This window comes from Artibeus jamaicensis, unplaced genomic scaffold, assembly GCF_021234435.1.
Source record: "Artibeus jamaicensis isolate MK-2021 breed Jamaican fruit bat unplaced genomic scaffold, CSHL_Jam_final contig_886, whole genome shotgun sequence".
Classification (NCBI taxonomy): Eukaryota; Metazoa; Chordata; class Mammalia; order Chiroptera; family Phyllostomidae; genus Artibeus; species Artibeus jamaicensis.
Window position 1 is genome coordinate 840,070 of NW_026522002.1, and position 22,617 is coordinate 862,686.

At 40.3% G+C, this 22,617-nt stretch overlaps 1 protein-coding gene across 1 annotated transcript in view; it reads right to left on the reverse strand.

Annotated features, from left to right (window-relative positions):
• GXYLT2 (glucoside xylosyltransferase 2) overlaps window positions 1–20,341 on the reverse strand; it is a 161,722-nt gene extending 141,381 nt beyond the window's left edge. Inside the window, exon 1 of the mRNA XM_037150281.2 lies at window positions 19,960–20,341. Coding sequence (XP_037006176.2) covers window positions 19,960–20,234 — 275 coding nt within the window. The 5' untranslated portion in view covers window positions 20,235–20,341. The remainder of the gene's footprint in view (window positions 1–19,959) is intronic.
• Window positions 20,342–22,617: the final 2,276 nt, after the last annotated feature.

A 22,617-nucleotide genomic window follows, 5' to 3' on the forward strand; every position in this document is an offset into this window, starting at 1 on the left:
TGTGTTTACCCTTTGCCATTGTAATTATGATGTGTCTTGGTATGGGCCTCTTTGAGTTCATCTTGTTTGGGACTCTCTGCGCTTCTTGGAATTTTATGTCCTTTTCCTTTGCAGGTTAGGGAAGTTTTCAGTCATTATTTATTTTTTTTAAAATTTTATTGATTATGCCATTACAGTTGTTCTATTCCCCCCTTTATTCCCCTCCACTCTACACCCTTCCACCCCCACCATTCCCCCCTTTAGTTTATGACCACGTGTCTCAAGTTCTTTAGATTCTATATATCCCATACTATTCTTGCCCTCCCCCTATCTATTTTCTACCTACCATCTATGCTACTTATTCTCTGTACCTTCTCCCCCCTTCTCCTCCTCCCATTCCCCTGTTGCTAACCCTCCAGGAGATCTTCATTTCTATGTTTCCACTCCTGGTCTAGCTGTCCACTTAGTTTGCTTTTGTTTTAGGTGTGGTTGTTAATAACTGTGAGTTTGCTGTCCTTTCACTGTTCATCTTTTTAATCTTCTTTTTCTTAGATAAGTCCCTTTAACACTTTATATAGTAAGGGCCTGGTGATGATGAACTCCTTGAATTTGATCTTATCTGAGAAGCACTTTATCTGTCCTTCCATTCTAAATGAAAGCTTTGCTGGATAGAGCAATCCTGGATGCAGATCTTTGGATTTCATGACTTGGAATACCTCTTTCCAGCCTCTTCTTGCCTGGAGGGTCTCTTTTGAGAAATCAGCTGACAGTCTGATGGGAACTCCTTTGTAGGAGACTGTTCCCTTATCTCTTGCTGCTTCTAGGATTCTCTCCTTCATTTTAATCTTGGCTAATGTAATTATGATGTACCTTCGTGTGTTCCTTCTTTGGTCCAACTTCTTTGGGACTCTCTGAGCTTCCTGGATTTCCTGGAAGTCGAGTTCCTTTGCCAGATTGGGGAAATTCTCCTTTATTATTTGTTCAAATAAGTTTTCCACTGGTGGCTGTTCCTCTTCCCCTTCTGGTACCCCTATAATTTGGATGTTGGAGTGTTTAAAGATATCCTGGAGGTTCCTAATCATCCTTTTCTGTTTGGTCATTTTTTTCTTCCTAGTGGTCCACTCCTTTGATTTGAGTCCCAGTTTCCTTTCCATCACTATTGCTTTCCTGTGCATTTCCCTGCATTTCAATTAGTTTAGCCTTCATATGTTCCTCTAATTTGTGACTATAATCAACCAGTTCTGTGAGCATCCTGATCACCAGTGTTTTGAACTGTGCATCTGAAAGTTTTGCTATTTCTTCATCGCTTAGAGTTATGGGCTCTGGGGCTTTGAGCTGTTATTCTTGAGTCATGTTTTGGTCTGTTCGTGCCTGTTACCTAAAGGAGCAGAGCCCTAGGTGTTCACCAGGGCAGGGCACCCAGGTCACTGGGTTGTGATGCTGTATGTGGGGGCTGGGTCAAAGAGGGGCAATAGCAGTCCCCTCTGCTGCTTCCCGCCACTGGGGCCTGTGTAGTCTGTCTCACTGCTCACTCCTTTGCTGGTTTATCTGCGCGCAAATGTGTGACTGTGGTCAGCTGGCCGACTTGCACCCTCACTGGGTCCGCCCATCGCAACCCCACGCCTGGGATCCGCCAACTGCCACCTGTCCAAGCGCCTGGGTCAGTCTGGCCAAGTTTTCCTGCGCAACCCCGCTCTGCCAGTTGCTGGCTTCACCCCTCTTACCAGTCTGGCTGAAGAATTCGTTGTCAGACTTCCATATAGTTCAATTTTCTGTTTTTTGGCTGTGTTTTCTGTTACTAAAATTTTGTTGTCTTTAAACTTGGTTGTGCGAGAAGGTACAATGTTTCCACCTACGCCTCCATCTTGGCGGAAGTCATCATATGGACTATCAGTCACTATTTCCTGAAATAGGATCACAATTCATTGATTTCTCTCTTTTCTTCCTGGTGACCGTATGATGCAAATGTTGTTTATGTCCCAGAGGTCCCAAAAACTATCCTCATTTTTTAAAATTCTTTTTTTTTGCTGTTTTTATTGGATGTTTTCTGCTACCTCGTCTTCTAAATTTCTAATTTGATCCTCTGTCTCATCTAATCTGATGTTGATTCCTTCATTGTTCATTTCAGTTATTGTGCTCTTCATCTCTCACTGGTTCTTTTTAATGGTTTCTATGTCCTTTTTATGCTTACATTTTATTGAAGTTCTCACCAAGTCCCTTGGGCATTCTTATAATCGGTGGCTGAAATTCTGCTTCCATTAGATTGTTTGCCTTCATTTAATTTAGTTCTTTTCCTGAAGTTTTCTCCTAGTCTTTCATTTGGGACCTGTTTCTTATTCTCATTTGGGCAACCTTTCTGTGTTTGTTTTTATGTATTAACAAGATCTGCTATGTCTCCTAGTCTTAACAGCGTGGCCTTATAACAGGGCATGCTGTGAAACCCAGTGGCAAAGTCTCCCTGATGACCCAGGGTAAGTGCTTCAGAAGTGTACCTTGTGTGGACTGTGTGTGGCCTCCTGTTACAGTTGAGCCTTGATTGCTATAGATATGTCAGTGGGTGGGATTAAATTGGCACCAACCATAGCAAACAAATTACTATGTGGGGGCTGACACCACAGAGCAGAATTTGCCCTAGTGGGCTCTGGTACCTGCCAAGACAATCCTTTGGGTGTACTGATTTTGGAGCTAATTGGATGCTTCTTTGTTGTGATATGAAGCTATCCACTGGATGTGTAGGTTTTAGAGCCTATTTGCAGGGTCTGCAGTGAAGCCTAAATAGAGTCACTGCCTGCGACCAACCCAGGGCTACCTGATAGTGTCTACAAAGTAATCTGCAGTTGGTAGCATCCTATGCTGACCCTGGAGGCATATCGTAGAGGCCACACTGCAAATCTAGGTTGACTGCCACCAGTCCTGGGCCTGGGGCCACTTAGTAAAAGGCATAGGGAGCCCTAAAATTGGTCAGTGCCTGCTAGCTGCCTTTAAGGCTCAGGCATTGAAAGAGCCTCAGGCGGTTCTTGAGTTAGAGTAGGATCTCAAAGAGCCCCCAGGATGGAGACTGTAGTGTTCACCAGGTTCATGCAGATTCAGATTTGACCACTGCAGGGAAGGTTCGACACAGGAAGGCTGAGACTTCTGGCCAGGATGGAGGCATGGGTAGATACACTTTGTCTCCTTGTACAAACAAAAGAACAACAACAACAAATTTAAAAATAAAAAAATAACCAGAACTGCCAAAAAAATCAAACTGTATGGAAGTCTGACAATCAAGGAGTTAAAAAAAGAAACATTCATCCAGACTGGTAGGAGGGTCAGAGACAGGCAATCAGGCAGAGAGGACACAGGGCAAGGAGGCAAGCAGGCAGGGTGGCAGCTGCTGGTCCCACATTTACATGCATATAAACCAGGAAGAACAACTGGGGAGTGAGAAACACTGTGCAACCCAGGGTTCCAGTGTTATAAAGCCTCAAAATCTTTGGCTGTAAAAACCTGTGGGGTTTGTGGCAGTGAGAGAAACTCCCAGCCTCACAGGAGAGTTCATTGGAGAGACCCACAGGGTCCTAGAACGTGCACAAATGCACCTACCCAGGAATCAGCACCAGAGGGCCCAATATGCTTGTGGATAGTGGGGGAAAAGACTGAAAGCTAGAGGTGAGCCCATCAAGAGGTACTGTTCCCTCTTTGATCCTTCTCTCACATACAGCACCACAACGCACACAGCAAAGTGGGTGGTCCTGCCCTGGCAAATACCTAAGGCTCTGACTCTTACAACAAAAAAGGTGTGCCAAGACAAAGAAATATGGCCCCAATGATAGAACAGATCAAAACTCCAGGAAAAGAACTAACCAATGAAGAGATAGCCAACTTATCAGATGGAATTCAAAACACTGGTAATCAAAGAAAAACTTCTGACTGAGACAGAGGCATAGATAGATACACTGTGCCTCCTCACACAACCAAAAAAAGAACAATAAATTTAAAACCAAAAAATAATGAGAACTACCCAAAAATCACACAGTTTGAAAGTCTGGCAAACAAACAGTTAAAAAAGAAACATTCCTCCAGATCAGTAGGAAGGGGGAGAAACAGGAAACCATGGTAGAAAGGACTCACAGCAAGGTAGAGGCTGGTGGAGCAGGCAATCCCTCACTTGCATGTAAACTGGGAGGCACAAGTGAGGAACGAGACAGATTTTGCAATCCAGGGTTCCAGCATGGGGAAATAAAGCCTCAAACCTCTCACTGAAAAAAACCTGTGTGTGTTGCAGAGGCAGGAGAAACTGCCATCCTCACAGGAGAGATCATTGAAGAGACCCACATGGCCCTAGAATATACACAAACCTACCCACTCTGGAATCAGCACCAGAAGGGCCCAATTTGCCTGTGCATAGCAGAGGAAGTGACTGAAAGCTGGCTGAGAGTAGAGCAAGTGGCATTGTTCCCTCTTGGACCTCTCTCCCACATACAGCATCACAACACAGCCACATGGGTTACCCTGTCCTGGTGAATAACCTAATGCCTGTTACTAAGTAACAGACATACCAAGACAAAGAAAAAATGGCCCAAATGAAAGAACAGATCAAAGCTCAAGAAAAAAAATACAACTAAGTGATGAGAAGGTAGCCAACCTATCACGGGCAGAGTTCAAAACTCTGGTAATCAGGATGCCCAAAGAATTGGTTGAGTATGGTTGTAAAATAGAGGAAAAAGTGAAGGCTATGAAAAGTGAAATAAAAGAAGATGCACAGGAACCAACAGTGATGGGAAGGAAACTAGGACTCATATCAACAGTTAGGAGCAGAGGGAAGAAATAAACATTCAACCAGAACAGAATGAAGAAACAAGAAGTCAGAAAAATGAGAAGCTTGGGAACCTCCAAGACAACCTTAAACATTCCAAAAATCTAATCATAGGGGTGCCATAAAGAGAAAAAGAAGAGCAAGAAATTAAAAACTTATTTGAAAACATAATGGAGAACTTCCCTAATCTGGCAAAGGAAATAGACTTCCAGGAAGTCCAGAAAGCTCAGAGAGTCCCCAAACAGTTGCATCCAAGGAAGCACACACCAAGGCACATCATAATTATATTAGCCAAGATTAAAGATAAGAAAAATCTTAAAAGCAGCAAGAGAAAAGGAGACAGTTACCTACAAAGGAGTTCCCATTAGACTATCAGCTGATTTCTCAAAAGAAACCTTGCAGGCAAGCAGGGACTGGAAAGTAGTATTCAAAATCATTAAAGGCAAAGACCTAGATCCAAAATTACTCTATCCAGCAAAGCTGTCATTCAGAATGGCAGGGTAGGTAGAGTGTTTCCCAGATAAGGTCAAGCTAAAGGAGTTCATCATTACCAAACCCATATTATATGAAATGTTAAAGGGACTTATGTAAGGAAAAGAAGAAGATCAAAAACCAAGAACAGTAAAATTACAATAAATTCATAACTATCAACAACAAAACCTGAAAAAACAAAAACAAACTAAGCAAACAAGTAGAATAGAAACAGAATCACAGAAATGAAGATCACATGGAGGATTATCAGTGGGGAGGAGGAAGGAGAGAATGGGGGAAAACATACAGGGAATAAGAAGCACAAATGATAGCTACAAAATAGACAGGGGGAGGTTAAGAATAGTATGGGGAATGGAGAGGCCAAAGAACTTGTATCAATGACCCATGAACGTGAACTAAGGTGGGGGAATGCTGGTGGGAGGGGGGTGGTACAGGGCAGAGGGGAATAAAGGGGGAAAGTGGGACAACTGTAATAGCACAATAAATAAAATATTTAAAAAACAAAAAAACCCTTGTAATCAGAATGGTCAAAGAAATGGTTCAGTATGGTCACAAAATAAAAGAAAAAGTAAAGGCTATGTAAAATGAAATAAAGAAAAATGTATGGGGAACCAACACTGGACGGAAGGAAAACGGGACTCAAATCAGCGTTTTGGAGCAGAAGGGAGAAATAAACATTCAACCAGAACAGAATGAAGAAACAAGAATTCAGAAAAAATGAGGAGAGGCTCAGGAACATCCAGGACAATGTTAAATATTACAACATACAAATCATAGGTGTGCCAGAAGGAAAAGAGGAAAAGCAAGAAATTGATAACTTACTTGAACAAATAACGAAAGAGAACTTCCCCAATCTGGCAAAGGAAACAGACTTCTGGACAAATTTCTAGAAAAATATAATCTTCCAAAACTCAATGAAGAAGAAGTACAAAGCCTGAATAGACCAAAACAGCTGATGAAATTAAAGCAATAATAAAAAAACCCCCAACAAACAAAAGCCCTGGACCAGATGGTTTCACAAGAGAATTTTTCAAAGCATTTAAAGATGAGCTAACCCCATATTTCACAGATTATTAAAAAAAATTCAGTAAGATGGAAGACTCACAAACTCTTTTTATGAAGCCAGCATCATCCTAATACCGAAAGCAAATGAAGACAGAACAAAGAAAGAAAACTTCAGGCCAATACCACTGATGAATATAAATGCTATAATCATCAACAAAATATTGGCAAACCACATCCAGCAATACATTAAAAAGATCATACACCATGATCAAGTGGGATTCATCCCAGGAATGCAAGATGGTACAATATTCATAAATCAATAAATGTAATATATCACATAAATAAAGGCAAAGGCAAAAATCACATGATCCTATCAGTGGATGCAGAAAAACCATTTGATAAGGTACAGCACCCATTCATGACAAAAACACTTAGCAAAGTGGGAAGAGAGAGAGCATTCCTCAACATAATAAAGGCCATATATGAGAGACCTAGAGCCAACAGCATACTCAATGGGTAAAAACTTAGAACTTTCCTACTAAGATCAGGAACAAGACAAAAATGTTCACTTTCACCATTTGTATTTAACATAGTATTGGAAGTCCTAGCTGCAGCAATAAGACAAGAAAAGGAAATAAAAGGCATCCAAACTGAAAAGAAAGAAGCAAAACTGTCATTGTTTGCAGGTGACATGATAGTATACAAAAAAAAAATCTATAGATTCCACCAGAACTACTCGACTTAATGAGTGAATTTGGCAAATGAGTGGGATACAAAGTATTCAGAACTCAAAGAATTTTTGTGCACCCGAAATGAAATATCAAAAATGGAAATCAGTAAAAAAAAAGTCCCATTTGATATGGCAACAAGAAAAATAAAGTACCTACGAATAAACCTAGCCAACGAGGTAAAAGACCTGTACTCAGAAAACTACACAGCCCTGAAGAAAGAAATTAAGAGACACAAACAAATGCAACCATGCACCATGCTCATGGATTGCAAGAATTAACATCATCAAAATGTCCATACTACCAAAAGCAATTTATAAATTCAACAAAATCCCTATTAAAGTACTAATGACATGATTCACAGATATTGAACACACATTTCAGAAATTTATATGGAACCATAAACAACCCCAAATATCTGCAGTAATTTTGAGAAAGAGAACAAAGGAGTAGGTATCAGAATACCTGATATCAAACAGTATTACAAGGCCACTGTAATCAAAACAGCCTGATACTGGCATAAAAACAAACACATAGACCAAGAAAACAAAACAGAGAGCCCAGAAATAAACCCAAGTTTCTATGGTTAATTAATATCTGACAAAAGGAGCAGAAACATAAAATGGAGTAGAAAATGGTTCTTATTAAATGGTTTTTCTGCATCTACTGACATGATCCTGTGTTTGTTGTCTTTGCTTTTGTTTATATGGTGTATTACATTTACTGATTTAGGAATGTTGAACCATCCTTGCATCCCTGGGATGAATCCCACTTGGTCATGGTGTATGATCTTTTTAATGTATTGTTGGATGTGGTCTGCCAATATTTTGTTAAAGATTTTAGCATCTATGTTCATTAGTGATATTGGCCTGAAGGTCTCTTTCTTTGTTGCATCTTTATCTGGTTTTGGGATTAGAATGATGTTGTCTTCATAAAAAGAGTTTGGGAGTCTCTATCATTTTGAATTTTTTGGAACAGTCTGTGAAGGATAGGGGTTAGCGCTTCCTTAAATGCTTTGTAGAATTCTCCTGTGAAACTGTCCAATACAGGGCTTTTGTGTGTCAGGACTTTTTTGATTACTGCTTCAACTTCGTCAGCTGTTATTGGTCTCTACAGGCTTTCTGCTTCTTCTTCATTCAGTTTTGGAAGATTATATTTTTCTAGAAATTTGTCCATTTCACCTAGGTTTTCAAATTTCTTGGCATACAGTTCTTCATAGTAATTGTTTCTTACAATCCATAGTAATTGTTTCTTACAATACATAGCAATTTCTGTGGTATTAGTTGTAATCTCTCCTCTTTCATTTCTGATTGTGTTTATTTGAGTCCTCTCTCTTTTTTTTTCTTGATGCTTAAAGGCTTGTTGATTTTGTGTAGCTTTTCAGAGAAGCAGCTCCTGGATTCATTGATCATTGGAATTGTACTTTTAGTCTCTATGTCATTTACTTCTGCTCTGATCTTGGTTATTTCCTTCCTTCTACTTCCTCTGGGCTGTCTTTGTTGTTGTTCCTTGAGTTCTTGTAGGCATAGAGTTAGGTTGTTTGAAATATTTCTATATTTTTTAGGTAGGCCTGTATCACTATGAACTTCCCTCTCACAACTGCCTTTGCTGTGTCCCATAAATTTTGGGTTGTTGTGATTTCATTTTCACTTGTTTTCAGAAACTGTTTGATTTCTTCCCTAATTACACTCCTGACCCATTCATTGTTTAATACAATGCTATTCAATCTCCATGTTTTTGAGTGTTTTTGTTTCTTTCCCTTGAGATTGGTTTCCAGTCTCAGTTCCCTATGGTCAGTGACAATGATTTCAATTTCTTCAATTTGTTGAGGCTTGTTTCCTGTCCTATGATGTGGTCTATCTTTGAAAATGTTCCATGTGCATTTGAAAAGAATGTGTATTTAGCTTCTTTAGGATGAAGAGCTCCATATATATCAGTTAAGTCCATTACATCTAGGGCATTGTTTAATGCCACAATATCTTTGTTGATAATTTGTTTGGGACATGTGTCCATTTTTAACAGTGGGGTGTTAAAATCCCCTACTATAATTGTGTTGCTGTCAATATCTTTCTTGAAGTCCTCTAAAATTTTCTTTATGTATTTGGATGCTCCTATGTTGGGTGCATATGTATTTACAATGTTTATGTCTTCTTGGGGGATTTTTCCCTTGAGTATTATGAAGTGACCTTCTGGGTCTCTCTTTATGACCCTTTTTTGGAAATCTACTTTGTCTGATATGAGTATTGTTACCCCGGCTTATTTTTCTTGTCCATTTGCTTGGAAAATTAGTTTTAACCCCTTCACTTTTAGTCTGTGTAGATCTTTTTTCCTGAGGTGGGTCTCTTGTAGGCAGCGTATGTGTGGGTCATGCTTTCTTATCCATTCAGCTATTCCATGGCTTTTGATTGGAGCATTTAATCCATTTACATTTAAGGTTATTATTTATAGGTACTTATTCACTGTCATTTTTGTACCTGTGTTCCTCTCTCTCACTCTCTTTTCCTTAAAGTAGTCCCTTTAGCATGTCTTGCAGAGCTGGTTTGATGGAGGTGTATTCTTTTATACTTCTTTTGTCTGGGAAGCTCCTTATTTGGCCTTGCTGAGTAAAGTAGCCTTGGTTTTAGTCCTCTGGTTCTCATTACTTGAAATATTTCTTGCCATTCTCTTCTGGCTTGGGGCATTTCTATTGAGGAGTCATCTGCTAACCTTATGGGGGCTCCCTTCTATGATTACTTCCTGTTTTTCCCTTGCTGCCTTTAAGAATCTCTGTCTTGGAATTTTGCCACATTAATTATGATGTGTCTTGTAGTGGGCCTCTTTGGGTTCCTCTTGATTGGGACTCTCTGTGTTTCCTGGATTTGTTTGACTTTTTCTCTCCTCAAATTAGGGAAGTTTTTCATAATTACTTTTTCAAATAGGTTTTCTATCCCTTTCCCTCCTTTTCCTTCTGGTATCCCTATTATATGTGTATTATTATGTTTCATATTGTCTTACATTTCTCTTAATCCTTCATTCTTTGTGAGCTTCTTTTCCTTTTCTTGCTCTTTGTGGATATTTTTTTTTTTACTTTGTCCTCTAGCTGGCTGATCTGTTCTTCTGCTTCATCTATCCTGCTTTTGATTCCTTCTGTTGTGTTCTTCAGTTCAGATATTGTATTCTTCATTTCCTCTTGGCCCTTGTTGATAGTTTCTATTTCTTTTTTCATGTTGATATAGTTTGCAGTGAGTTCATTGTAATTCTCCTGTAGTTTCTGGTAGCTCATTGCGAGCTTATTGAGCTTTGTTATAACCATTGCTTTGAACTCAATACCTGATAGTTGAGTTGCCTTTATTTCATTTAGCATTCTTTCTGAGGCTTTCTCCTTTACTTTCATTGGGTATTGTTTTTTTTGTCTTCCCACTGTTTGTGAGACTCTTCTTGTTAGCCTCAGCTTCTTAAATTGATCTGTTCTGGCTCCTTAGGTTTATGGTGTAAACTTCTGTGGTAGAATACCTGTGAGATTCAGTGGTGCAGTCTCTTTCGCATACCCTGTTGTTCACAACTTCCACCTACTCTTTTTTGTGATCAGTTGGAGGCGGAAGGCAAAATGGTTTAAGATAGCAAGAGAGTATTCTATGATATTTACAGTAGCAGAGAAGAGATAGGAGATTCTTTGGCTAGGTATAGTGTTAACCGTGATCTTCTGGCCAACTAGCCACTTTTTAGGAAGGAGGGAAAGAAGATAATACTCTTGTTGGGGAGGGAAGGATTGTGAGTTGGATCTAGAAGGCAGTGAGGTTGTGGGAGGTCAGATTCTGAGTCAAGGTGAGAGTAAAGGATAGTAAATACTGTAGTATGTGAGAAAATAGAGTTAACCACTACAGTAATAGAGTTCAGGAACTGTGAAGTGGGCTAAAATCTGGCAGATGTGTTCTGTAGTATTTACAATTGTGTGAAATAGCTATTATTTACAATAATATTAGAGCAATAATCATATGACAGAATCTATGAGATCTAGATACCAAGAATAGGGAGTGTAGGACCTTGAGTAGTGTGCTAATCAATCACAAGTGAAGTGAAGGACAGTAAATTAGCAATACACTATGAATGAGAGAGCAGGGGAAATCTGTCAAATGATACAATATAACCAGCCACGCAAAGATGACTAAACAGAAAGAAGAGGAATACAAAAACTATTCAAATAAAAGATGTAAGAATAATGAAAAGATAATAATACAAATATGCAATAACTTGCAGGTTCCCTGTAATAGCAAAGTAAAATTTGTCTCTCTGTCTCCGCTATTGGGATGCCCTCTCTTTGTGTCAACTCTGGTCTTTTCACAGTTCTGGGTTTTTGTTTTTTTTTTGTCTCAACTGTGGGTATTTAAAAAGAAAAAAGAAAATTTAAAAAAAGGCAGAAGAAGGAAGGAAGAGGAGATAAAATTGGAAAGAGAGGAAGAAGGAATAAAATAAGAAAGAAGGAAAGAGAATCAAAAGGAATTGAGAGATAACAAATAATAGAAAATAGACAGGGGGGGTAAGAATAATATGGGAAATGTAGAAGCTAAAGCACTTGTGACACATGGACTTGAACTAAAGGAGGAAAATGGTGGAAGGGGTGTGCAGGGTGGAGGGGAATGAAGGGGGGAATGGGACAACTGTAATGGCATAATCAATAAAATACATTTATTAAAAATTTTAAATAAATAAATAAAAATTACTTTAAAAAATCAAACTAACAAAAAAACCTCTTGCTGGTTTCAAACTGGCCGAAGGAGTTTTTCTTGTTTTGTTGGCTGCAGCAGGCTGAGGGGAGACTGGTATCCCTTTTCTCCTTTCCTGTTCAGTACTCAGTCATCCTCCTGCCCACTCTCCCCAGGGCTAGTTCAGCACTCTCTCCAGGGCTATCCCAGGGCCTGCCCCCCCCCCCCCCAAGGTCCCTACTGTGGGATCCCAGCCTTCCTAAGAGCATGCTCTCCCCAGGTTTACAGTTGCGGGCTTTGGGCCTTCCACGAAACATACTCTCCCTGGGTTGTGGGCCTGGTTGCAGGGGTTTGGGCGCGCACTCTTCCCAGGGCTATGCGTGGGTGCTCACAGCCCCTGTGTGTTTCCCACTTAGTCCTTAGTCCCCTCTCTGCCACTTCAAGCAACCAGGTCTCTCCGGGTGCTGCTCAAATGCTGTTTGGCTGGGAAAGGAGTGGCCAACCCAGCTCTCTCCCAAGAGCCCTGTGGCAGACCCAGCTGTCACTGGGCCTGGGGCTACAGCAGTCTCCCTGGTCCCTTCGCTGATCCCTGGGCCCTTATTGTCCTGAAGCACTCTCCTTACCATCTGGTTTTTCAATGTCCATTACAATTTTTGATCCCCTATTTTCATATGCTGTGGTACTGTTGGGTGTTTGCTCTGTTCCTCTGTAGATCAGCTAGGTTTTTCTCCCATGTGTAGATGGAAGTGGAATCTGCTCCCTCATACCTCGCCACCATCTCCCTCCTCTTAAATAATAGGACTTCTGTTCATCTGGTCTTGAGATGGCGCTCCAAGTTGATTGTTCTATAATGTAGTCATAATTTTGATGTAGTCAGCACAGCATTTACTTATCTGCCATCTTGACTGGGATTCTCTCATTTTCCTAACATGAAGAGGAGCATTTACAAGGAAAATAAATCTGTTTTCAAATTTTCTTTCAAAGAATCTCACTTGTGAGTTTGTATGGGAATAAATGTCAATAAGGCTATTGTTCACTGAATTTAATAAAGGTGCTAAAAGCAGGTGCTACATATTCAAATTAGTCAGGACTCTGGTGGTGAGTTATAAAACTCAATTAATGAAATCCAAGAAAGAAATGAAACTGCACATCCAGCAAAGGGCAGAAGCTGGCTTTGGGAACTTAGGACCTGTCTCTCCTCCCCCCATCACTCAGAATTGTTTCTTATTTCTCCACATCACCCTGTGTGCATGTACTTTTGATGCAGATCAGCTTTCTCCATATGGCAGAAACATGGTTGGCAGTTCCTGAGTTTCGTTCCTTACAATCTGAGCCACTAGAAACAGTTTGCCCTTATATTGTCTCTGACCTTGGGTGGCCTTGGCCTCATCCCTAACTCAAGAGGTAGACCTTGTTTGGTTTAAGTCAATTAGCTGCTCTTATCTCACCCCTCAACCCCTTCCTAGTCCTTTCTCTATGCTACAGGCATTTCAACAAACCAAAGCAAATTAGATGAGAGATAAGCAAGTGAAGGAAGCTAGAATGCTCCATGTAAGTAATAGAGTTGGATACATTAGTATGACCCCATGTTTAGCTTAACATAACGAGATGTTTACATATAGAAAAATTTATAAATACATATACATATACAGATTAGTATAAACATATATGTTTTGCTCTATCTCTTGTGAAGAACTAAAAATAAAAAGTACAGATCAACAGCAACAAGCATGCTGAGTGCCCATATCTTGGTTTTTAATATCATTTGCAACAAGAGTAATCAAGATTCCTTGTAGAAATGTCTGATTCTAGGACTGTGGCAGAAAATATCCAAGATGAGCCTGGAGCATCCTGTAGCCAGATAGTAAGAAAGTGCTCAAAAACCAAAAATGAAAACAAAACCCAAAAACACTTTGTTGGAGAAATGTAAAAGGAACACAGATACCAACTGAAAGAGTTCCTAATGGCCAAAACTGAAACAATTTCAGCAACAAAATAAAGTCATACTAGATTGTCACTCAAAGTATAAATATCTGTAGGTTCCTACCAATATAATAACTGAAAAAAATAAACGAGCGAGAAGAATCAAATCTCTCATAAAGAAGAATTTCACATAATTTATGCAGATGCTCCATTCTCAAGGAAGAGAGCATAACTCCCTACTCCTCATGTGTGGGCTGTGCACAGTGACTGCCTTCCAAAATGTATGGTATGAAGTGGAGGGGTGGGGAAGAGTAACTTCACAGTGGAGAATTCTGACACTATCTCAGGTAAGTAACTGAGGCCAATATTAACAGTTATTAATCATGCTGACAGTGTATACACTTGATATGATGTGATGAAAATGGCACTCCAATAATTTATAACCCAAGTATTATCATGAACAAAACACTTAACATAGTCCAGTGGTGCAATTCCTAAATAATATCTGATAAACGCACTTCAAAATTCTCAAGGTTATGAAAAACAATGAAACTTTGAGAAATGGCTATGGCCAAGAAAAGCCTAAGGAAACAATACAACTATGGTAATATAATGTGGTATCCTGGTTGGGGTCACAGCACAGAACAACATTAGGTAAAAAACTAAAGAAGTATGAATAAATTAACATTAGTAATAATACATTATATTTGTTAATTAATTGTACCACATGTATCATACTAGTGAAGGTTTTAAGAACAGAGGAAAATTGGTGCAGGGTATAGGAAAACTCCTTTGTATTGCTTTCTCAACTTTTCTATAAATCTTAAGCTGTTCTAAAAATTAAAATCTATTAAAAGGAAAATTTTCCTCTCTTTTAATAATGTCACTATTAAAGATCCTCACTATTCTGCTAAAAGGTGTGAGATTGTTTAGAATATGGTTAAATAACATGTAATTTAATCATGTAAGTGAAGTGTCAGCATAGTGCTGGCACAAGGTAGACGCTGCATTCATTCATTAGTTCATTCTACAAATATTTACACTATGAGATCACCTCTGTTTTAGGTGTTAGCAGTGCATGAAGTGTACATAGAGGAGGAGGGAGAAGGAAATGAAATACAATATTCATATAATAATGAGTATTATAAAAATATATACTAAACAGGGTAAGGGGGTAGAAAATAGTGGGGAAGATTCTGTTTCTCCAAGGCAGCTGAGAAAACCCCTCTGAGATTATCTGAAAGCACAAATCTGAAAAGGAAGCTAGTGATACAAAGATGTGAGCAAGGTACATTCTAGCACAAAAAACAAAAAGTGCTGAGGAAGAAGGAGCTCAGTGTATCTGAAGTCCCGTGTAGCTGAACTGGAATGAGTGAAGTGGGGAGTGGTGGGAGAGAAGGTCAGAGACTAAGTGGGGTTGAGATTAGGCAAAAGCTTTAAGGCTACACTAAGAAATTGAATTTTATTCTCAGTGTGATAGGGTCTGTCACTATAGTAGGTATATCCAACCTTTTTGTGTCTCTGGGACACAATGGAAGAAGAGTTGTCTTGAGCCACACATTAAATACATCATGATATATAAATACAAAAAACTCATAATATTTTAAGTAATTGTGTGTTGGGCTGCACTCATAGCCATCCTGAGTCACATGCAGCCTGTGGTCCGCAGGCTGGACACTCTTGTTAGGGCTTTAACCAGGCAAGTGCTACTCAGTGTGCTCTACATATTTAAGATTATCCCAGCAACTGCAGGTAAAATGGACTGTAGAGGGCACTGGAGTGAAAACATGCAATCCAGATAGTAGGCTACTGCAAACATCCAGAAGCCAAATGATGTTTAGAAGACTGGTGGTACCATGGAAGTGATAGAAATTATGAAAGTGGGAATATATTTTGAGGTAGAACCAATTAGGGCTTACTGTTTGAGTATGTGTAGAGGTTGAAAGTTGCAGGAGGTGGGGGGAACTTATGGGTTAATCAACAAAAATTAATCTGAATAGAATCAACACTTATAGGACATAATATCAAAGCTGGTATCCAAGAGCTAGAGAACTTTTGTGTACTCTGGTCCTATCAGCAAATTATGGGATGGCCACAAACTTAGCATTTTGCTATATAACATTATCCCTCTTTAGTGAAACCTGTATTTAGGCTAGAACCTTGAGAAGACTTAGATACCAAATGGAACTGCAGGAGATGGTGTCTCTTGATGAGCAAGTATTTATGCTTCCTTTCATTGGAGTAGCTGGAGAGGCTGCCGAGTATAATATGTTCCTGTCTTCCCTCCTCCCCCCCACAAAAATTCTGGGAAGGAAGCAACTTCACTGATTACTGTAGAATGAGTGCTTGGCCCAGAATATATGTGCAATAAACATTTGCTGAATGAGAGAATAAAATGGTACAGGAGCACCGCAAAGCAAATAGGTGGCCTATGTCTCCCTTGGAGTCATGTTTTAAGAGGAAATAGCACTATCTTGCCCAACACAGAAGAAAAATAAAAGTGCAGAAAAGGATTGAGGTTGAATAATCAATCAGAGTTCTAGACCCGAGGCAAAAAATGACAGTGATTTTGCAAGAGATGCACAAAGTGCTGAACAACAGTCTTTGTTGGAATATTTTGCAGCTACACTTGATATCATTACAGAATCACCAAATGTTGGAGCTGGAAGAGATCTTAGAAAACTTTGGATCCATTTGCTTATTTTATAGAAGAAGAAAGTAAGACAAAATGTCTTGGGACTAGAACCCAGTTCTCTGGACTCCAGATGCTACATTTTTTTTTTACATGGCAGGACTTGGCAATTACAGTAAAACTTCCTTTCCTGTGTATAGGCTCAAAGAGGAGTTTTCAGAAGCAGGAGTTTTGGATAGACCTCTAAAGTCTAAAGTTTATTCCCAAGTTAAATTCTCCTTTTAAAATTTGGTTCATGAAAAATAAATCATCTCTCTTGATTAACTTTTCCTTTTATCTTTCAGTGACACTGAGGCAGCCTATTATTCTTACCTTTTTGACAAGACTTCCAGGAAGCTTAGAACTAACTTGAAATAATCCTCAAGTTAACAGTGGCCTCAGTTTTTCACAAATAGTATTTATTTTCCCCCCTCTTAATATCTTTTCATTTTTATAACTATTTCAATGGCATTATTGTATACGTGCTTTTTACTGTATGATGGGTGTCAAACTCATTTTCACTGAGGGCCACATCAGCCTCGTGGCTGCCCTTCAAAAGGCCAAATGTAATTTCAACTTAACAGTTAAGGAGTAGTTACATCTATACAGTCCTAAAATTATTTCACCCTTTGAAGGCAACCATGAGGTTGATGTGGCCCTTGGTGAAAATGAGTTTGACACCCCTGCTCTAAGTCATTGCAAATTCTTTTTGGAAGTTAGCCAGGTATAAGTCATCAATAAACCCAAATAGAAAGATTTCATTTCTCTCGTACACCACAACTGCTTTCAGATCCCAGACTTGGCCTAAAAGATCAGATCTTACCTCCTGGCTTTATATTTATAGAGAGGAAAGGCCACAAGATAGACTGCATACAAATGACTAATTACAAAATTGAAGGCTCTGCCTGGTAACTTAGACGAGTCCCTGGAAACTTCTCCAAAATTAAAACAAGATGTGCAAGAAAAGTGCTGTTTCCTGTGCTGATGTGGCAGATCTTCACTGACAGCATTACCCTGGGGGAGGCAAAGCCGTCCTGTCCATGGTTGGCTGGTCAGCAGGTGGTAAACTGTGTCACATCCAACTCCAAATTTCTGCTAAAGACTCCCCCAGGCCTGAGAAATGAGATCCCTGTAGCCTTCATCTCTTCTGGATTCTAGCCATGTAAAGAAATTAAAGCATTCATTTACTGAAAACATGAGGCTTTCTTTTCCCTCCCTAAAATAAAATTCCTCCTAAACCACAAAAATTTACTCAGGCAGGATTAGAAATGCAATAAAGGAGTCCATACAGAGATCTTTCCTTCTGCTCCTTTACTGCTTCAGAATCTTCTGTCTCCATTTCTGTCTAGGTAGTAAAAGAAACATTAATAAATCCCAGAAAATGTCAACTTCTCCAGAGGGCACTAGACTTTTATGTTTATGCATTTGAGCTTGAGACTTCCTGTGGCTCTTTTATTTTTCACTCTTCCCTTTTTAAATTTTGTTCTTTATTCCCATGACATTGGCCACAATTTTCATGATAACCTAAGAGATAGGTTCAAAAGAAAAACAGCTTCCAGGGTTACTGCTGCTTATGGAAATAGTCCTTCCCTAAATCATCCATTTAGATTCTGTTCATGATCACTTCCTAGTCAGAGACAGTTTCTTCAGATAGAGATGAGAAAATTATGCCCCAGCATTCCCAATACATTAAAGAATGAGACAGTTGCAAAAATCTATGTTGTTTCTTTAGAAAAATCTCAGAAAAATCATAAAATGTAGGCAAGACTAGTGTATGACATCAGCATAGCATGTAAGAGCTCACCTCGGGCCCAGGCAGCTGCTGGGTCTTTATCCTTACCTACCACACGTTATCTATGAACCTTGGACAAAGCGCTAAACTTTGTGTGTTACTTTCCTCACTTGTAAGAGGGCAATAATAGTGCTTACTTCACAGAGTCCCCTCTCAAACTTTGTTGTGCATTAGAACCAATGGGAGGGCTTGCTAAAACACAGATTACTGATCTCACTCCCATGGTTCTGATATAGCGGGTCCAGGATGACGACAGAGAATCTACCTTTCTAAGAATGCCCTAGGTGACACTGGTGCTGCTGGTTAAAGGTCACACTTTTTAAAAAAGACTTTATGGATATATTTTCAGAGAGAAGGGAAGGGAAGGAGACATTGATGTAGAAGAGCAACATGGAAGGGTTGCCTGTCCTACGCTCTCCACCTGAGGACTGAACTGCAATCTGGGCATGTCTCCTGACCAGCAATGGAACTGGCAACCTTTCACTTTGCCTGATGGTGCCCAAGGCCACACTTTGAGAACCACTATCATAGGGTTATGGTGGAGATGAAGTAGTTGATATTAACTGTTAACAATAATTATTTTTATGTACTGATCTTAGCACTGCGACTGGTTAGCCATGTTAAACTGTGTCAGTTATTATCTTACAGGTTGTCCCATCAATTACAAATCATAGTAAACTTGTAGTTGAACCGTAATCCATTATAAGAAACTTCAGTATACAGAAAGGAAAAACCCTATTAAGTTCCTAACAGAAATATCATTTTTTAAAAAGCATATACATTCATAAGGGGTTGCAAGTGGTTCTAAATCCTTAAAAACATTTCTATAGATCACTGGGGGTTTTTTGCTCCCAAGTTTGTCAGCACCCATCTGTACAGTTATTGAGGCAGAAAAGCTGATAAAGCTATTTCTTGAGATTTTGTTTCTTTTCTCTTAGTTACGGTAAAAGCACCAAAACACATTTAGTAATTATAGTCAAAAAGAATTCTTTAACTCATTTCAAGTAATTAAGGAGCTCAGCAAATGTCAACCCTGCAAAGGCAATTAATTAGAAATATCTACAGCTTGGAAAGGGAAGAGTATACACTACAGGTACAAGACAAGGGGTCATTACAAAGCTCTCCACAACGAAGAAAATAAGGCAATCCCTAACCTGGGGCCCAGCCAGCAACCCTAAAACCAAAGATAATGCTCTCTGATGAAAAACTGGCATGTTAATCTTTGCTTAGACTTAGAGAAAGAGAATATTAAACATATTGTAAAAGGTTAAGATGTTTTCTCTGTAGGACTTTGACTTGAGTCTTGACTAGAACAAAGCACAGGGAAACCCCCACCCACTGTGTCCTTTCCGGCCACGCATCATTCGTTTCAAGGAGAAAACTTTTAATAAACTTAGGTCGAGTGCTTCTTTCTTCTAAGCACAAAGTGATTCCAGGCTCAACTACGGGCAGCCAGTTTTTGGTAAACATCTAACTTTTTCAACTAAATTAGATCTATGAGTCTGGTAAAAGGTCTCCAATGCAACATGAGAATTAAATAAAATATTCTTGCACCGTGACGGCTCTTGAAAAATTAAACAAAGGGCACGTGTTTACAAGAATGCAAATATAAGCCTTGCCTCGACAGTTAAAGAAAATATGTAATATACAAACCACTTCTCCTGACACTTCTTTGGAAAACATAGTACGTGACTGATTATCAGTACTAGCCATCAAGTGAACTCCACGAAGGTGGTCCTTCATTTCTAGTAGGTTAAGAAATAGAAATGGACAACTCTCGGGTGAACTTGAACTCTATCCCTCCAGCCCAAAGCCTCCCTAGGACTTGGCAAGGGTGGAGGGGGTGAGACACGGGTTCCCAGGCTCGACTCTGGGATGCCACGACTCACCTCGCCAACTTTTCCAGGCTCGCGGCGCCCCGGCTGCCGGTTCTGGGGCGCGGACGCAGTAGTCTGCGCCTCTGAGCGCTTTGCCTGGCGCCGGTAAAGGTGCCTTGGCTAAGGATGCGCGCAGGGGCCCGAGGGGGAAGGCGCTGAGGGGCAAACGCCAGACGCACAGGAGGCGCTGGGGGTTCGGTGCGGCCAGTGCGCAGGGTCAGCAGCACGAGCAGCAGCGCTGACAGTGCGAGCAGAAGCAGCACAGCCGTCCTGCTGCGGAGCTTCATGGTTCGGCTGGGCAGTGGCAGCCCCCGGCCAGCGCGGCACCTCTACGCATCGCTGCGCTCTGAGCAGAGGTGGCGGGCCCAAGGCAGCAGAGCACAGCGGTGCCTCCTCCTTCGGTCAGAGACTGAGGTTTGGGCCCGGGACGCAGGCAACCCCGGAGGGAGGGGGAGGAGGCTGTGGGAGAGGAGGAGGCGCGAGCTGGGCTGAAGGAGGAGCGGTCCGAGCCTACCGTACAGTGTGGAGTAGCTGCTCGTCCGCCCATCCTCCAGCCTCCACAAGGTCCAGTTGCAGGTAGCGCAGCCTCAAAACCTCTCACTTCCTCATTTACTCAGTCAAGTACGCTGCGTTCATTCAGTCATTCACTCGCATACTTCTTGTTTACTTCTTTATCACTCGCATACACTTACCCTACCATTGCCACCCACTCTTCCATCTGATTCCCTAATTGTTCCATGCATTTTCCCTGTTTCGTTTTATCCATCTATCCAACCCCTCCTGTACCTATCCCTACAGTCAATCAGACAGCGACATCTCTATCCTGTATGTCCAGTGCCAGGCCTGACATTTGATGGATATCTGTCAGATGAAATTAATTTAGATCTATTTTAAAGAATCTATAAAATAAATTTCAAAGTCTGGTTTTGAAATCTCACTTTGCTGCTTACTGGCTTGATGATGCTGAACAAGTTGCACAATTTTCCTGAGCCTTAATTTCCATACATGTAAAATGGAATGATTATACTGCTCTCCACAGAGGCATTTTGTAGTCATTACATTTTAAAAATATTTTATTTATTTATTTTTACAGAGAGGGGAAGGTAAGGAGAAAGAGTGGGAGAGAAACACTAGTGCGTGGCCACCTCTCATGTGTCCCCCACTGGGGACCCGACCTGCAACCCAGGCATGTGCCCCAACTGAGAGTCGAACTGTGATCCTTTGGTTCACAGGCCCATGCTCAATTCACTGAGCCACACCAGCCAGGGCAACATTTAAAAAAAATTGTATTGTTGTTCAGTTACAGTTGTCTCACCTTTTTCCACATTGCTCACCCTTACCCTGCCCCTCTACCAGCTCCCACAGTCCATGCCCTCACATTGTTCATGTCCATGAGTCCTCTAATTCTTGCTCCTTTGTTTGCCTCTTCCCCTTTTTTTCCCCTTTGTCCCCTTTCACCCTCCCTTCTGGTCTTTGTCAGTTTGGTCTTTATTTCCAAGTCTCTGGTTCTATTTAGCTCATTTGTTTGTTTTGTTTACTAGGTTCCACTTATAGGTGATCTCATATGGTATGTCTTTCATCACCTGGTTTATTTTACTTAGCATAATGCTCTCCAGTTCCATCCATGCTGTCCAGAAGAGTAGGAGTTCTTTCTGTTGTGTAGTATTCCATTGTGTAAATGTGCCACAGTTTTTATTTATTTATGTATTTTTATCATGTTTTTATTGTTCAAGTACAGTGGTCTCCATTTTTACCCCACCATGACCCCTGCCCCACCCACTCCCACCTTCCACCCTCAGTCTTATCCCCTTTGGCTTTGTCCATGTGTCCTTTATACATGTTCCTTGATGACCTTTTCCCTTCTTTTCCTTGTTATCTTTCTCCCCCCTCCCCTCTGGTTACTGTCAATTTGTTCTTTATTTCAATGGCTCTGGTTATATTTTGCTTGCTTGTTTTGTTGATTAGGTTCCACGTATAGGTGAGATCATATGGTATTTGTCTTTCACCACCGGGATTACTTCACTTAGCATGATGCTTTCTAGTTCCAACCGTGCTGTCCCAAAGGGTAGGAGTTCCTTCTTTCTTCTGCATAATATTTCATTGTGTAAATGTACCACAGTTTTTTGATCTACTCTTTTACTAATGGGCACCTAGGTTGCTTCCAGCACTTGGCTATTGTAAATTGTGCTGTTTTGAACATTGATATGTATAGGTTCTATTGAATTAGTGTTTCAGGGTTCTTAGGGTATAATCCAAGCAGTGGAATTGCCAAGTCAAAAGGCAGTTCCATTTTCAGTTTTCTGAGGAAATTCCATACTGTTTTCCACAGTGGATGCACCAGTCTGCATTTCCACCAACATTGTACTAGGGGTCCCTTTTCCCCACAACCTCACCAGGCATTAAATTAAATAATGCATTCAAAGAAACTAGCACAGTGCCTGGCTATAGGTGTCCAATAAAAGGTATGTGGTAGTTAACACAATAAAATGTAGCTTATCATATATACATATGATAGAGTAATAACTTCACAACGAAGTGTAGGAATGAATTCTTCTGACACTTTAACAGCCACAATCACCAGATCAAGGTTTCAGAATTCCTCAAGCAATGTTGGGGCATCCCCAGTCACAAATCTGAAGCTTTAATACATGTTATGTTATTCATCATGAA